An 18,300-nucleotide genomic window follows, 5' to 3' on the forward strand; every position below is an offset into this window, starting at 1 on the left:
ATAGACTTTTGTACATTGCAGATCCATCACTGAGGATCCGTCCTCCTTTCTGCCCCCACACAGTATAATGTTCCCCCAGAATGTTCTCATTATATGTTTCCCCTTATTCTCTCCAGTAATTGTATTATTACAGCGGATTCTCTATGATGTTACATCGTCATCTTCTCCCCATTCAGGTCCCTACAATATCGGATCCTCTCAGTGGAGATCTTCTATAGAAGAGAATTCTCCTGATTGCCCCGTGAAGGATGGATATGGACAGGGACAAGATGGCGGAGAGGATATTACACCTCACCCTAGAGATCCTCTTCCGGCTTACTGGAGAGGTGAGAGATTCTGATGACGTCACATTACATCATTCTTATCTATGGGAATAACAGATGGACAGAACTGGAGAGGTGAGGACTCTGGAAATGTCTGGAGTGAGATTTCTTACTGTGTCTCTCCATAACCAGGATTACACAGTAGTGAAGAAGACCTCTAGTGAGCGCTGTCAGGCCCCTGTGTCTGAGGGATGGGAAAGACCCCTGAGCCCAATCACGGGGCCTCATCCCCCGATACATGAGGACATCAATGACCAGAAGATCCTAGAACTCACCTACAAGATGATTGAGCTGCTGACTGGAGAGGTGACACTGCTGGGAATGCTGGGACATTATACAGTAACGCTATGAAGGGATCGGGGGTGACGGTATCATTGTATGTGTCAGGTTCCTATAAGGTGTCAGGACGTCACCGTCTATTTCTCCATGGAGGAGTGGGAGTATTTAGAAGGACACAAAGATCTGTACAAGGACATCATGATGGAGGTTCCCCAGCCCCTCACATCACCAGGTAATAGACAGGACTAAATACACACGGCCTATAATTATCTGTATGTAAGGAATGAATTCAGTCCCTGTATGTGTCTCCTCCAGGTCTATCCAGTAAGAGGACAACACCAGAGAGATGTCCCCGTTCTCTTCTCCCACAGGACTGTAAACAAGAAGATCCCGATGTTCCTCAGGATCATCAGGTAGATGGAGAGAAGGTGCCATGAAATCTCCCTATGATGTGTAGACGGCTGTGAAGGTCTTGTGCTCAGTCTTGTTTTATCCTCCAGTATTATATGTGTTATACTTGTGTAATGAGAGCGGTGGACATGGCAGGATTAGAGCTGATCATAGATGGGACTTCTCCATCTGTCTGTGACTTCTCCAATATTTGTTTCAGGGGGAAGATCTGACCCATATTAATACTACAGAGACATATGTGAGGGGTGATGAGCGGAGTAAAGAGGAGATTCCTACAGATAACCGCACAGGTGAGTAGTGACCACTAAATGCAGAGAAGTCACAGATTCTTCTCAGTCACCGGCTGTGGCTGCTTTATCAGGGTTGTAGTCCGGCCATATCAAATGGTCACCATTCTGCTGCTAGATCACCACATGCTCCTCCAACCAAAACTGTCCCCATTATTTTGGGCATTGGACGCCCTTCTGTTGGAGTGAGATCTGTATCCGCCAGATCTTACAGGTAGGATCCATCCTATCCACTGAAATTAGATGTTAAGTTTTAGCTGCTCAGGTCTCTAATCTGCAAAACCAAATGACAGTGTACGTAGAATCTGCAGACAATTTAGAAAATCATGGGAAGAAGAATCTAATCTGTATGGTCGACCCTTAAGAGAAAGCGGAGGGTAATGATGCTGGTGACGTCCTAGATTCTTAGTTTGGTGCCGTGTTCAGCAGGTGAATAAAGATTGATTGCTCTCAGTGGGAGAAACAAATAATAATCTTGTAGTTGATGAAGAGACCTAAGTAGTCTGGGAAGCTTGCTTTGTAACATAATATATTTTTTATTAGCCATTAAAAGGCATCATAAGTAGGAATGAGCAAACCCGAACTGTAAAGCACAGGGTCCGTATCTGACACCTTGTGTCCAGTGCTGAACCCTGAATACGGACTTTTTACTGTACGTCCGATTACTATTCAGGTTTGTCAGCCGATTAAAGCTTGTTAAAAGGTAGCAGAGCAGCCAATCAACAAGCGTTTAGGCTGTGGGCACTTCCGGAGCTATCGCAACCATGCTAATTATTGGCATGGCTGTGATTGGCTGACTCATTCCATTACTCAACGTGTATAACGGCCGGATCACAGGCTGCACTTCCATTTTGCCTTCACTAGAATTGGGAGAGTACGCTGTTGTACTGAGGGACAGTGATATTTACAGTTACTAAAACAACAAATACATTGAAGGGCTAGGACGCTGTAGGAGTGAGGGACAGTGATGTGTGCATGTAATTCAAAATCAAATACAGTGCTGCATCACACAGCTTGGCATAGCGCTCCAAGGCAGCTGTATACAGGCTTTGTTATAATCATTCTCTGTATACAGGCCATGTAATAATCTGAACTTGTTATTCACATTCTTTGGCACACAAACATCTAATAGGGGACGTAGCCGTGATGGTGCTGTTGGTGGTGTAGTAGGTGCTTCAGGGTGAGGACGTGGTAGATGTGTGCCTAATGTGCTCCAAACTGAAACGCCTTCCTCTGGTGCATGCAGGCTGGTCTTCGTCAATTCTTAGGCCCAAGTACCGCTGCACGAATGGTGAGGCCTGAGCATAAGGCGTTATTAGATTATATGGCCACCAATGCCTCTAGTACTTTTGTATTGTCTTCCACCCAGTCCATAACTGAAAGCTCAGAGTCATCTCCTAAGTTCCATGGTCGTCTTCCTTCTACAACAATCTATTCAAAACCAGCCAAGCAGTGAGAGCCACAAGTCATGCAGCAATCACTTATGATGACTTTGGCTGGGGTCCTGTGGCCCATCCACATGGCCCTGCCCCAGAGGTGGAAAAGACCGAGTGCACTGACACCCAACCACTTGTTGTGTGGAAGGCTGGTGGATACGGTCTGCGGATCACTGTGTCAAGGGAGAAATTTAGTTGAAGATAGCTAATGGTATCTTTGTTTAGGATATTCAGAGGCCTGTGCCGTATTAGCTATATATCAGAGCTGATGTTAATGAATCAGACAATGATCACACAAGACATGTTCTCTTTGAGCCAGCGTCACCAACTGAAACTCGTGTATTGGATAGATTCAATTATATAGAATGCATCATTGACCTTGGGACTAGAACAGGAAGTTTTAGGGAGTATTCCACTCCCGAATCTTTCCCAGTATGCTGTAAAATACATCTCTGTTCGTTATACATTCTTTCTGTGTGAAACTACTGATAAGCCCTTTGCTGATCATTATAAAAACGTTCGTTGTTTGTACATCTGTTCACTCATGCTTGGTAACCCCTTCATGACTATACAGCTTAGAATTATATTATAGGTCTGTGCAATTGCTATATAGACACACAGATAATTATGCAACTACATCTACATTTTGATTATTTACATACACAGATATTCTTATTATGTTTGAACAAACAAGTATAGCTCTGTCCACCTCCACAACTGCCCCACAGCTCAGAGGATGATGAAGCACAGGTGACAACTGCTGCAGCTTTCATCAGTGTGTAGAGTGAGAAGGAGGGCAGGGCTGAGGAGTAGGTGGAAGACGACACAAGAGATGACGAGGAGGTGCTTGACCCTACCTGGAGCAAAGACCATGATAGTGACTTTCGCAGTTATAATGAAGAAGTGTTCAGACATATGAAACGGCAGTACAGCAAAAGAGGAAGTATGGGGAAAAAGCCCTGTGGACGGCTCATAGCCAATAAGTCGGCTACTGCCACCCATTATGTCAATGAAAACCTCCCAACAAATGCAGCTCAAAAGAACTCCCGGGCATGTTAATTCTTCATGGAATGTACTGATGACAAAAGAGTGGTAGTTAGCAAGATGTACCATCAGATCCTGAAGCGAGTGGAAACATCTTTTCAACGTGAGCGCTACTTGCTTGATACCTCATCTGACTTCCAAGCACGAGGTGCAGTGGAGTAGATTCCTGCTTCCTCTTCTGCTGTGGTGCTAGCCTCTTCAGCTGTAGTGTTGGCATCTTGCATCTGCTCATGATCACCAGGGATACCTTCCTCCCTGCAAGCAGATGATGTAGTAGCAACACTAGCATCACCTACTACATCCACATCGTCCCACTGAAATGTGCCGCTCTTCATCCCCCAAACCCTCGAAATAACCCCCTCCCCTCAGCCACACATGAGCCCTGGCCTGGAATGACAGCATTTACAAAATTCATGTCTTAGAGGTGATGTCATTCAGGCTGGTGGACACAGACAGTTTCAAACAAATGATGTCTGTAGCTGTACCGCAGTACTTTGTCCCCAGCCACCAATATTTTCTCTAGTCACCCTCCACAACAGCACCACAGGAGTTAACCTATCCCCACATTCCCTCTCCAGTGATGTTTCCTGTCCCTACTGGGGCACAAAGTAGACCTGTGGTGCTCTGTGGCCAGTGACTAGAGTACTGCGGGAAAGGAAAATAATTTATCTTGCCACCAGGCAGCTGAGGTCGGAGCATTCCGCTTCCCTCCTCTATCGCTGCTCCCGTCTCCCCTGGATTCGGGACCTGCCTGCTCTCCCTGCGCCTCACATGTGGTAAAGCGGAGCATGGCCGACACGCTAGGGGCCTCCTTGAGCTACCCGGTACCTCCTCCTCACGTACTTCTGGGAATATGCGTTCCACCCTGGAACGCACGTGCTGTTTCAGCCCCGCTGCAGCACCAATGGGTTCGCCTTCTCATGGAGAGACCTACCTGGACCGTCTGAGGAGGAGGAGTCGCCCATATGGGATTATGGTGCTGGGGCCTCACACTCACATGTATGTGCCTGGCTTGAAGACATCCTAAGGTAGGACTTAATAATGGGTGATCTTTCCCGCTCTGTTTCTTTAGAGCCCAGGGCTACACCCGATGCAGTAAGTATATTGTGACGGGGGGACGGTCGGGTCGCATGTATATGGGTGCATGTCCCCCCCCCCCAACCCCCTTTAGGGGTCAGTGCCTTATGGGCTCTTTCCCTTTTTTCTGGGAGACAAGAATCCTGGCCCCAAAAGGAGAAAACGTCTAGCTGCTAGTGTATCATGTGCGCTAAGAAACTCCCGTCTTCCCATAGTAAAAAGCTGTGTTACCCCTACACTGATCAGGTGGTCAGGGAAGAACATCCTTCCCTTATCAGCAGATCAAAAATCTAGTGCGCCAGGTACATTTCTCTAGCCTCCTCTCAAACCCTACCCTCAACATGCCTGGCCCCGAAGAAAGAATACCAAACCCCATTAAAGTATCGGTCTCGGCCTCAGAAGAGGACCCATACTTCTCTCCCAGACCCTTAGGTGAGGATGATGACTTTGTGTCAGAGTCAGAAGGAGGGCCTGAAAATGAAAGATACTTCTCAGGAGCTGCTGGGAGCTGTGCGAGATACTGTTCCGCGGCCTGAAAGCGCAAAAGAGCTGGATTCCCTGTTCATAAGAATATCCAGGACTAAATCCTTCAGAAATGGGAGGCTCTGGAGAGAGGCCTAGGCACTCCCTTGGAGCTTAGACACCGTTTCCCACTTGAGGACGATACGGCCAGAACATGGGAACTTCCTAAAAGTGACATCCAGGTCTCTAGAGTTGCCAAAAAGATAGCATTTCCTTTTGAGGCCTTTTCACAGCTCAGGGACCCAATGGATAGGAGGATTGAAGCCTGCTCATGAAATCGTGGGAAACCTTGTTCTAAGGAACACTAATGTGGCTTCCACATGTGTACAAGATCCCTATATATGTGGCTGGGACAACTTAAAGACCACCTCTCTTGGACACTCCCCAGAGAAGGCCTATTAGCTTCCTTTCCACTGCTTCAGAAAGCCACAGGGTTCCTAGTGGACGCCTCGGCTGAATCAGTTCGTGTAGCTGCTAAATCAGCCATACTTTCTAAATCCGCAAGAAGAGCCCTATGACTCAATCTCTGGAGTTGTGATGCAACTTCTGAGATTAAACTTTGTTCTATCCCCTTCCAGGGAAAGTACGTTTTTGGACCAGCTCTAGATGACCTTCTAGACAAAGCCACTATAAAAAAAGAATAAAAACTCTCCGCAACAAAAACTCAAGAAAATATTTCATGCCCCTCAGAGCCAATCCTCTCATTATAGAGGAAAGGGAAACTCATGGCGGGGGAACTACCCCAAGGGAGGAAAATGTAGAAGTATCTTTTCCTCCCAGGAAATGCAAGAGTGTACCCAGCTCCAGTATAAGCAATGATCCTGGCATGTCAGGAGGACATCTATTGAGATCCTTCCCCTAATGGTCAATAGTCTCATCTAGCCAATGGATTCTGAATGCCATGAAGGACGGACTGAAGATAGCGTTCACCTTCTTTTCTCTACACCGCCTGGCTATCACCCACACTTCTACTTAAGGCTGGCAGAAACTACTCAACTACATTCTGCGTCCTGAGTATTTACCAAGTTGATGGCAGAGGTGGTAGCGTTCCTCAGACAACAAAATATCTGTATAGTACCCTGCCTCGACGACTTCCTGATAATTGCTCCTTCAGCCCCGACGCTCGAGCAGCATGTACAGAGGAAACTCGTGTTCCTGGAGGAGCTGGGCTGGATAGTGAACCAACAAAAATCTGATGTCAGACCATCTACAAAGAAGATTTACCTCGGCATCCTACTGGCTTTAGACAGAAATATAATTTATGCCAATAAACAAGACAGATCGCGATCAAATCCAGATTTCGGTTCTCCACAGCCAGAGATCGGTAACTTTGAAATCAGCCAAGTCGATCCTAGAATCCATGACATCCTGCATTCAAGCAGTAGCTTGAGCTCAGTTCCATACAAGAACGCTCCAAATAGCCATCCTAGCAACTTTGGATTAAAAAGAAAAAACAGCAGTGTATTAACCTGTGAGAGAGATCCTGTGACACTTCATATTTTTGCGGTCCTGTCCCGGATTCATCCAACCGCGTTTTGCAGGAGCAGTGACCACTTGAACTGTGGCTACTACAGCTGCCAGCTGATCACTCATCAGAGCTTAGGACAACGAAGTTCTGACCTGCATTAACCCAGGGGAAAAACTGTGGACAAGGAGATTGCATCAATACGGTTATCCAGAGTTGTCCCTGTCAGCACAACCCTCAGAGGTGAGTGCATAACCCCATTCCTGCACTTTGATCATCAGTTTGTATACACACAGGAGCGCTTTTCTTGTTTTTTTTTTTTTCTTTTGTATCCTAGCAACCTGGGATGATTGCCCACGTCTTTATACAGGAAGCTCCTCCTATCTAGACCAATAAAATCATATCTCCCATGGTGGATGTCCATGAAAAACCTCCAAGCGGGGGCTGTTGAAGTCAGAATTCTCCAGTAACCATAACCACAGATGCCAGCCAGCGGGGGGTGGCCATGGTGGCGCAGATGTCCTTACAGAGGCTCTGAATGCACGAGATCAGGCTAAGGCCCTCAAACTACAGAGAACTAAAAGCGGTCCACAAAGCACTCAGGATAGCGTCTCCACTGATCCAGGGACAACAGGTACAGTTATAATCGGACAACATGACGACGATGTCCCACCATTGTCATCAAGGAAGCACTCATCATACAAGCCTAAAAATGTTTTCTACAAAAATATTGAGCTTGGCAGAGAAACATTTTCTATTTCTCTCCGCATTCCATCTGAAGGGCTCCGCGAACATCCAGGCAGTTTTTCTCAGTCAAAAAGATGTTCACCCGGGTGAGTGGGCTCTAAATTCAGAAGTATTTCAGAACTTAGGGGAGTGATTGCGCAACCCGGAAGTAGTCCACCTTGTAAGCCAGCAGAACGCATAAGTAAACCGTTGTTTTCTTTCTAAGTCCAACCGATTGGTGTCATGCCATGGATGCCCTCTCCCATTTGTGGGAGTTCAATTTAGCCTATGCCTTCCAACCAATTCCAATGCTGGCAAAGACACTACAAAAAATTTGGATGGATGGGGTTGCCACATCCTGGTGCACCTATTGTGGCCAAGGAGAAGGTGATTTGGGACCAGTGCCAGTATAGCCTGCTATAGATCTATACTGCTACCTCTGACTTTCGACCTTCTTCTTCAGGGTCCTCTATTCCACCAAGAGTTCACAAGCTCAGCCTAATGGCATGGCTACTGAAACCAAAATCCTAAGTCAGAGACCTGTCTGACAAGGGGAATGAGATGCTACAGAAAAGCCAAAATCCGGTTACTAACGCCATATTTGGGGAAACTCTGGAAAACTTTTTCCTTCTGGTGTGGACCTGAATTACCAGATCCATTTCATCCTAGGGTGGCTCAGATCCTGAACTTTCTTCAGAATGGCTGGAAAAAGTCCTAAACATGGAACCTTTAAGGTCCAAACCTCGGCCCGGAGCTCATACTTCGATCAACATCTAGCAAACCATCGGTGGATTAGGTTTATGACTTCAGCATTTGCAACCCAAATACATTTATCAAGTCCTTCCCTGGGACTTGAATATAGTCCTTAAGGGCCTAACACAACAACCCTTGAGCCTATCACCTCAACAGATCTAGAACCCTGACCTGGAAAACTGCATTCCAAGTAGCAATTACGTCAGCCAGACGAGTTGGTGAATTACAGACCACTACTAGACAGCCGTCCCTAAAAATCCTGAACAACAGCATTATCTTCCGTATCTTCCAAAACTAGTATCTGATTCACAGATACTAAGATTTAATACTACATCTTGCTGTCAGAATCCATTTGATGATAAAGGGGAATTTCATTCTTTGGATGTACGTAGGGTAGTTTTACACTTCCTTCAGAGAACCCATCATGTGAGGAAGGACCATAATCTCTTTGTCCAGATCATGGGGTGGAATAAAGGTATAAAGCTGCCAAAAACACAATGCCAAGAACACAATTGCCAGCTAGAGCAATCAGCAAAGCTTACAAAAACCAAGCTCTTCCTCTCCTGGATACTTCACAGCTCATTCTACCAGATCGGAGTCTGTCTCTTGTGCCGAGAAGGCTGACGCTTCCATCAAGCAGATATGCAGAGACGCTATAAGGTGATCAGTCCATACCTTCACAAAACACTAAAGATTGAATTTACTGTCTAAAAAGGACTTGGCCTTCGGCCGTAAGGTTCCTCAGACTGTTGTCTTCCCCTCTAAGATATATTTTCGTTAGTACTTCTCCTGTGGTGCTGTCATGGAGGGGGACTAGAGAAAATAGAATTAGTTCTTACCAGTAATTCGGTTTTTAGGAACCCTCCACGGATATTCCCTCCCTACCTGTTGCTAATGTAATGGTTTATTACTGATTTTAAAGTTTGAAACATTCGTACTGGTGTAGTTACTTGGAAAAAACACTGAAGAGGGGAGGTGGGGAGGGGTTATTTAACCTCTTTGTGTTTCCTGTCCCAATTAGGCCGTACAGTTAACTCCTGTGGTGCTGTCGTAGAGGGTTCTTAGAAACCGAATTACCAGTAAGAACTAATTCTATTTTTCCAGTTGTGCCATACCCCTGCATACACATGTGGTGGAACAAATCCGTTGTTCACTCTGCAACTGCATAAGTGGAAAGGTCCACGTAACTACAGATACTTGGACCAGTGTGCACTGGCAGGGACGGTTTATCTCTTTAACTGCACACTGGGTTAAACTTAGTTGCAGCTTGACATAAGGCACCAGGCGTTCAAGCGCATGTTCCACCACTAGCTCGGATCGCTAGACGTTTGTCGGTCAGTGTTGCTCCCTCCTCCTACGTCGCTTCCTCCACCTCCTCAGCCGGTCACCATCAGCTTCAGCTCAGCCAAGCCCTTCTTAAGCTCATCTGCCTGGGGGACAAACCTCACACCACGCAGGAGTTGTGGACGGGCATAAAAGAATAAATAAATGAGTGGCTGGTGACTGTGGTTATACAGCCTGGCCTGGTGGTGTGCGACATTTGCCAAAATTGTGTCACAGCTCTGGGCCTCGTCGGCTTGACACACATCCCTTGCCGGACACATATGCTCAATTTGGTGGTGCAGAGCTTCCTCCCAAATTACTCGCATATGTCAGAGCTTCTGCTGAAAGTGGGGCAGTATGTGCGCACTTTCGGTGTACTGATGCTGCTCGCCTGTCTGCATTGCAGAGTCATTTCAGCCTTCCCGCTCACCGCCTCATATGCGACATACCAACATGGTGGAACTCCACCCTGCAGATGGTGGAGACACTGTGCGAGCAGCAGCAGGCAATAGTGGAGTTACAGCTGCAGCACGCACGTCAGAATCGCTTTGTGGACCAACACCACTTCACTACGAACGAGTGTGCCTACCTGCACGACCTGTGTGCCATGTTGCGCTGCTTTGAATATTTTGAATGCTTAGAAAAAATAGCTGTCACTATTTCTCACAGGATCTGTAGCTTTAGTTTGTAACAAAATTCTACTTGTCAGTGTGCAGCCGGATCTATGGCTTCAATTTTATAAAAGAAAAAAACATGAGTAGTCCCTGTGCACCAGGTATTGCGGCTTAATCTGTCACAAACCTGTAACTGCGCTGCAGCAGGCACAGTGTTGTGAAGCTCTGAAAACCATCTGTATTACTAGTCGGTGCAATTTTGGCTCTGTAAGGTAAACTGCGAATACAGGCTCTGTAAGGTGAACTGGGAATACGGGCTCTGTAAGGTGAACTGGGAATACGGGCTCTGTAAGGTGAACTGGGAATACGGGCTCTGTAAGGTGAACTGGGAATACGGGCTCTGTAAGGTGAACTGGGAATACGGGCTCTGTAAGGTGAACTGGGAATACGGGCTCTGTAAGGTGAACTGGGAATACGGGCTCTGTAAGGTGAACTGGGAATACGGGCTCTGTAAGGTGAGCAGGGAATACTGGCTCTGTAAGGTGAACTGGGAATACGGGCTCTGTAAGGTGAACTGGGAATACGGGCTCTGTAAGGTGAGCAGGGAATACTGGCTCTGTAAGGTGAACTGGGAATACTGGCTCTGTAAGGTGAACTGGGAATACTGGCTCTGTAAGGTGAACTGGGAATACTGGCTCTGTAAGGTGAACTGGGAATACTGTCTCTGTAAGGTGAACTGGGAATACGGGCTCTGTAAGGTGAACTGGGAATACGGGCTCTGTAAGGTGAAATGGGAGTATTGGCTCTGTAAGGGCTTTTTTTAAATTGTTGGTCTATGGAGAATCTCTCAAATCCATCTCTGTGGGGTCACTCGTTAAAATGTTGAGGTTCTGCATTTACTTGTTCTGTAACCATAATTGCTGTGGTGACAGAAGCCATTTAAGTAATTTACCTATCCACATTTGTTTGCAGGGCAATTACCATGATCTTAGCTCCATTTAGGTTCCTTTTGCAGACTTGAGCCTTTACTACGACCATTGTGCAGGCCAGAACTTTGGCTCCCCATTGACTTGTATGGATTCGTTGTTGAGGGTCAAGTTCTGCTACAAACACACTTGTTTCTGTTTTGTTTTGTCCATGGGTTCATTCATCACTAATCATAACTATAAGATTCTTATTTTTTTCTCCCACTGAAAGCAATGAATCCATCTTCCTAGAATCTCGGCATCTTATTGATGGATCTTCCTCCTCTCCCTTCTGCTGAATGTGCTGATAGGGGCGTTTTTATCCAAAGTTCAGCACAGGCTAACTGTAACAAATGAGGGAGGTTAGAATTATCCCACAGTGGGTACATGGAGGCCGGGCAGCCCATCCACATGATATCCAAAATGTAATTAGTGAAAAAAAAAAGAAAGTAATTAACACATAAAGTTTTGATATTTTTACCTTCAAGAGCCTGAAAGAGATTTTCTCTGAATTCTACAAATGTCCATTATATAAGAACTTGTACTGGAGCCGTCCATTGTGGAGTCCGAGAGGCAGAAAATAAATGTCTAATATTTCTTCAAGAAACTCATCTGACAGAAAATATTGGCCCCTATAATAGTTTGGATTGCCGGGATTCACCAAGCCACATACTCTAATTACTCCAGATGTATCACCTCTAGTTACTAAATCATTGACAGTGAAGGCTGTCTGGGTGGAGGGCGATCATTTTAGTAGATGTGTTATTGTCTATAGTCAGTTTTTCTCTATAGTAGCTCTTTTGTCTGGCGCCTTCTCTCTGCTGCGATGAGCATCCTCCTTGTTCGCAGGCCCTTTTGGATGATGTGTCCTATGTGATCAACACAGGCCGGCATTGTCGTCTTGAGCAGGCGCAGCCTGCTGAGGGCAAATCAAAGTAATGTAATGCGCAGGCGCGAGGAAAGGTTAAAGACTGCCTGCACATACGCACTACAGAAGGGCAGATGAAAGTGCGACCGCAATGCCGATCTGTGTGGATGACATAGGACGCATCATCCACATTGGGCTGGCAGAAGGCGGACAGCCGTGGAGACCGGACCCCCTTCAGGTGAGTATTATAAAAGTGTTTTTTACGTTATACAGAGCGGCCTGGGCTCTTACATACAGTATTCTAGAATGCTAAATCAAATTAAAAAAAAAATGAGTAACACATCCACTAAAATCTGGGTCATTCCGTGTCAAGTGGACCAGTTTTAAAAATCGTCCCCACTCGACGTTCTCCGATTTTGCTGAAAATTTATAAGGATGTACATGTATGTTTGAAAAGAGGTTCTGTAAATTTTTAGGGCCACCAGATCTCAAATATATTGGGCACTGTTGACCTTTCACTGGAGGCCCCCCCAAGCCTGCGGCTCCAGCTAAGAGGATTTTGCAAACTTTGGCACATAGCCATTAGAGTTCTATACTGGCTATGATGCTGAAATTTGGCATACTAGCTCAACTTTTGCTGCTAAACGCGATAAAATTATTACCGGCTATGACAAAACAATATTTTGGCCGCAATTTTGTGTCAAAGTAGCTTGCAAAACGCCTCGCATAAAATTTATGCCAAACTTTGCCCATATATAACTCAAGACCAAAAACCAATAGGAACTGGTGCTTTACCCTGTACAACAAACATCTTCATGACTTTGCATTGCTGCAATATCACGGTCAAAGCATATGTATTTGTGGAAATATTCACACCCACATATGATGAAAAACTTAAAAATAGGTAAAATTCGTTTTTTTAGGTCAAATTTCCCAAAAAGGGTACCCCTAAAATATATTAATTCTGTTATCATTTGAAAGAGGCTGCACATCAAACTTAGATAATGGTATGATGCCTCAAGCATATGGAAAAATATTGGAATATACAATGAAAAATGCTACTTGCTAATTTGAACATGTGAATAATGAATTGCATACTTGCCATGAATATTAGGAAAAAGGAGATATTTAGCAATCGCATTGATCAATGTAACTGAGCCCCAAGGCCTCGTCAAGGCATATCTCTATATTGGGGTCCCTAGCTCTGTGACCCTAACTGTGTGTCATCTCATTGCAATTAAAAACTGCTATGGGTGGAGAGGGGTAACTAAGGACTTTCTTATATAGGAGATGGAAAAAACATGGCCGAAAGGGGCGGAGCTGTGTTCACATTCAGAAAAAAACTACATATAACTGAATAGGATAACTGAAGTGAGCACTAATATATATATATATATGAGTGCAAGCCAAAAATACATACTATATATAAGAATAAGGCTGCACATCAAACTTAGATAATGGTATGATGCCTCAAGCATATGGAAAAATATTGGAATATACAATGAAAAATGCTACTTGCTAATTTGAACATGTGAATAATGAATTGCATACTTGCCATGAATATTAGGAAAAAGGAGATATTTAGCAATCGCATTGATCAATGTAACTGAGCCCCAAGGCCTCGTCAAGGCATATCTCTATATTGGGGTCCCTAGCTCTGTGACCCTAACTGTGTGTCATCTCATTGCAATTAAAAACTGCTATGGGTGGAGAGGGGTAACTAAGGACTTTCTTATATAGGAGATGGAAAAAACATGGCCGAAAGGGGCGGAGCTGTGTTCACATTCAGAAAAAAACTACATATAACTGAATAGGATAACTGAAGTGAGCACTAATATATATATATATGAGTGCAAGCCAAAAATACATACTATATATAAGAATAAGGCTGCACATCAAACTTAGATAATGGTATGATGCCTCAAGCATATGGAAAAATATTGGAATATACAATGAAAAATGCTACTTGCTAATTTGAACATGTGAATAATGAATTGCATACTTGCCATGAATATTAGGAAAAAGGAGATATTTAGCAATCGCATTGATCAATGTAACTGAGCCCCAAGGCCTCGTCAAGGCATATCTCTATATTGGGGTCCCTAGCTCTGTGACCCTAACTGTGTGTCATCTCATTGCAATTAAAAACTGCTATGGGTGGAGAGGGGTAACTAAGGACTTTCTTATATAGGAGATGGAAAAAACATGGCCGAAAGGGGCGGAGCTGTGTTCACATTCAGAAAAAAACTACATATAACTGAATAGGATAACTGGAGTGAGCACTAATATATATATATATATATATATATATATGAGTGCAAGCCAAAAATACATACTATATATAAGAATAAGGCTGCACATCAAACTTAGATAATGGTATGATGCCTCAAGCATATGGAAAAATATTGGAATATACAATGAAAAATGCTACTTGCTAATTTGAACATGTGAATAATGAATTGCATACTTGCCATGAATATTAGGAAAAAGGAGATATTTAGCAATCGCATTGATCAATGTAACTGAACCCCAAGGCCTCGTCAAGGCATATCTCTATATTGGGGTCCCTAGCTCTGTGACCCTAACTGTGTGTCATCTCATTGCAATTAAAAACTGCTATGGGTGGAGAGGGGTAACTAAGGACTTTCTTATATAGGAGATGGAAAAAACATGGCCGAAAGGGGCGGAGCTGTGTTCACATTCAGAAAAAAACTACATATAACTGAATAGGATAACTGAAGTGAGCACTAATATATATATATATGAGTGCAAGCCAAAAATACATACTATATATAAGAATAAGGCTGCACATCAAACTTAGATAATGGTATGATGCCTCAAGCATATGGAAAAATATTGGAATATACAATGAAAAATGCTACTTGCTAATTTGAACATGTGAGTAATGAATTGCATACTTGCCATGAATATTAGGAAAAAGGAGATATTTAGCAATCGCATTGATCAATGTAACTGAGCCCCAAGGCCTCGTCAAGGCATATCTCTATATTGGGGTCCCTAGCTCTGTGACCCTAACTGTGTGTCATCTCATTGCAATTAAAAACTGCTATGGGTGGAGAGGGGTAACTAAGGACTTTCTTATATAGGAGATGGAAAAAACATGGCCGAAAGGGGCGGAGCTGTGTTCACATTCAGAAAAAAACTACATATAACTGAATAGGATAACTGAAGTGAGCACTAATATATATATATATGAGTGCAAGCCAAAAATACATACTATATATAAGAATAAGGCTGCACATCAAACTTAGATAATGGTATGATGCCTCAAGCATATGGAAAAATATTGGAATATACAATGAAAAATGCTACTTGCTAATTTGAACATGTGAATAATGAATTGCATACTTGCCATGAATATTAGGAAAAAGGAGATATTTAGCAATCGCATTGATCAATGTAACTGAGCCCCAAGGCCTCGTCAAGGCATATCTCTATATTGGGGTCCCTAGCTCTGTGACCCTAACTGTGTGTCATCTCATTGCAATTAAAAACTGCTATGGGTGGAGAGGGGTAACTAAGGACTTTCTTATATAGGAGATGGAAAAAACATGGCCGAAAGGGGCGGAGCTGTGTTCACATTCAGAAAAAAACTACATATAACTGAATAGGATAACTGAAGTGAGCACTAATATATATATATATATGAGTGCAAGCCAAAAATACATACTATATATAAGAATAAGGCTGCACATCAAACTTAGATAATGGTATGATGCCTCAAGCATATGGAAAAATATTGGAATATACAATGAAAAATGCTACTTGCTAATTTGAACATGTGAATAATGAATTGCATACTTGCCATGAATATTAGGAAAAAGGAGATATTTAGCAATCGCATTGATCAATGTAACTGAGCCCCAAGGCCTCGTCAAGGCATATCTCTATATTGGGGTCCCTAGCTCTGTGACCCTAACTGTGTGTCATCTCATTGCAATTAAAAACTGCTATGGGTGGAGAGGGGTAACTAAGGACTTTCTTATATAGGAGATGGAAAAAACATGGCCGAAAGGGGCGGAGCTGTATATTCCAATATTTTTCCATATGCTTGAGGCATCATACCATTATCTAAGTTTGATGTGCAGCCTTATTCTTATATATAGTATGTATTTTTGGCTTGCACTCATATATATATATATATTAGTGCTCACTTCAGTTATCCTATTCAGTTATATGTAGTTTTTTTCTGAATGTGAACACAGCTCCGCCCCTTTCGGCCATGTTTTTTCCATCTCCTATATAAGAAAGTCCTTAGTTACCCCTCTCCACCCATAGCAGTTTTTAATTGCAATGAGATGACACACAGTTAGGGTCACAGAGCTAGGGACCCCAATATAGAGATATGCCTTGACGAGGCCTTGGGGCTCAGTTACATTGATCAATGCGATTGCTAAATATCTCCTTTTTCCTAATATTCATGGCAAGTATGCAATTCATTATTCACATGTTCAAATTAGCAAGTAGCATTTTTCATTGTATATTCCAATATTTTCCATATGCTTGAGGCATCATACCATTATCTAAGTTTGATGTGCAGCCTTATTCTTATATATAGTATGTATTTTTGGCTTGCACTCATATATATATATATTAGTGCTCACTTCAGTTATCCTATTCAGTTATATGTAGTTTTTTTCTGAATGTGAACACAGCTCCGCCCCTTTCGGCCATGTTTTTTCCATCTCCTATATAAGAAAGTCCTTAGTTACCCCTCTCCACCCATAGCAGTTTTTAATTGCAATGAGATGACACACAGTTAGGGTCACAGAGCTAGGGACCCCAATATAGAGATATGCCTTGACGAGGCCTTGGGGCTCAGTTACATTGATCAATGCGATTGCTAAATATCTCCTTTTTCCTAATATTCATGGCAAGTATGCAATTCATTATTCACATGTTCAAATTAGCAAGTAGCATTTTTCATTGTATATTCCAATATTTTTCCATATGCTTGAGGCATCATACCATTATCTAAGTTTGATGTGCAGCCTTATTCTTATATATAGTATGTATTTTTGGCTTGCACTCATATATATATATATATTAGTGCTCACTTCAGTTATCCTATTCAGTTATATGTCGTTTTTTTCTGAATGTGAACACAGCTCCGCCCCTTTCGGCCATGTTTTTTCCATCTCCTATATAAGAAAGTCCTTAGTTACCCCTCTCCACCCATAGCAGTTTTTAATTGCAATGAGATGACACACAGTTAGGGTCACAGAGCTAGGGACCCCAATATAGAGATATGCCTTGACGAGGCCTTGGGGCTCAGTTACATTGATCAATGCGATTGCTAAATATCTCCTTTTTCCTAATATTCATGGCAAGTATGCAATTCATTATTCACATGTTCAAATTAGCAAGTAGCATTTTTCATTGTATATTCCAATATTTTCCATATGCTTGAGGCATCATACCATTATCTAAGTTTGATGTGCAGCCTTATTCTTATATATAGTATGTATTTTTGGCTTGCACTCATATATATATATATTAGTGCTCACTTCAGTTATCCTATTCAGTTATATGTAGTTTTTTTCTGAATGTGAACACAGCTCCGCCCCTTTCGGCCATGTTTTTTCCATCTCCTATATAAGAAAGTCCTTAGTTACCCCTCTCCACCCATAGCAGTTTTTAATTGCAATGAGATGACACACAGTTAGGGTCACAGAGCTAGGGACCCCAATATAGAGATATGCCTTGACGAGGCCTTGGGGCTCAGTTACATTGATCAATGCGATTGCTAAATATCTCCTTTTTCCTAATATTCATGGCAAGTATGCAATTCATTATTCACATGTTCAAATTAGCAAGTAGCATTTTTCATTGTATATTCCAATATTTTTCCATATGCTTGAGGCATCATACCATTATCTAAGTTTGATGTGCAGCCTTATTCTTATATATAGTATGTATTTTTGGCTTGCACTCATATATATATATATATTAGTGCTCACTTCAGTTATCCTATTCAGTTATATGTAGTTTTTTTCTGAATGTGAACACAGCTCCGCCCCTTTCGGCCATGTTTTTTCCATCTCCTATATAAGAAAGTCCTTAGTTACCCCTCTCCACCCATAGCAGTTTTTAATTGCAATGAGATGACACACAGTTAGGGTCACAGAGCTAGGGACCCCAATATAGAGATATGCCTTGACGAGGCCTTGGGGCTCAGTTACATTG

General features: G+C 43.1%; 1 protein-coding gene across 1 annotated transcript in view; it reads left to right on the forward strand.

The window, feature by feature from the left end:
- Window positions 1-701: 701 nt before the first annotated feature.
- LOC142312980 (uncharacterized) overlaps window positions 702-18,300 on the forward strand; it is a 111,223-nt gene continuing 93,624 nt past the window's right edge. The window contains exons 1-3 of the mRNA XM_075351968.1: window positions 702-834; window positions 918-1,015; window positions 1,213-1,303. Coding sequence (XP_075208083.1) covers window positions 702-834; window positions 918-1,015; window positions 1,213-1,303 — 322 coding nt within the window. The remainder of the gene's footprint in view (window positions 835-917; window positions 1,016-1,212; window positions 1,304-18,300) is intronic.

This window comes from Anomaloglossus baeobatrachus, chromosome 5, assembly GCF_048569485.1.
Source record: "Anomaloglossus baeobatrachus isolate aAnoBae1 chromosome 5, aAnoBae1.hap1, whole genome shotgun sequence".
Taxonomy (NCBI): Eukaryota; Metazoa; Chordata; class Amphibia; order Anura; family Aromobatidae; genus Anomaloglossus; species Anomaloglossus baeobatrachus.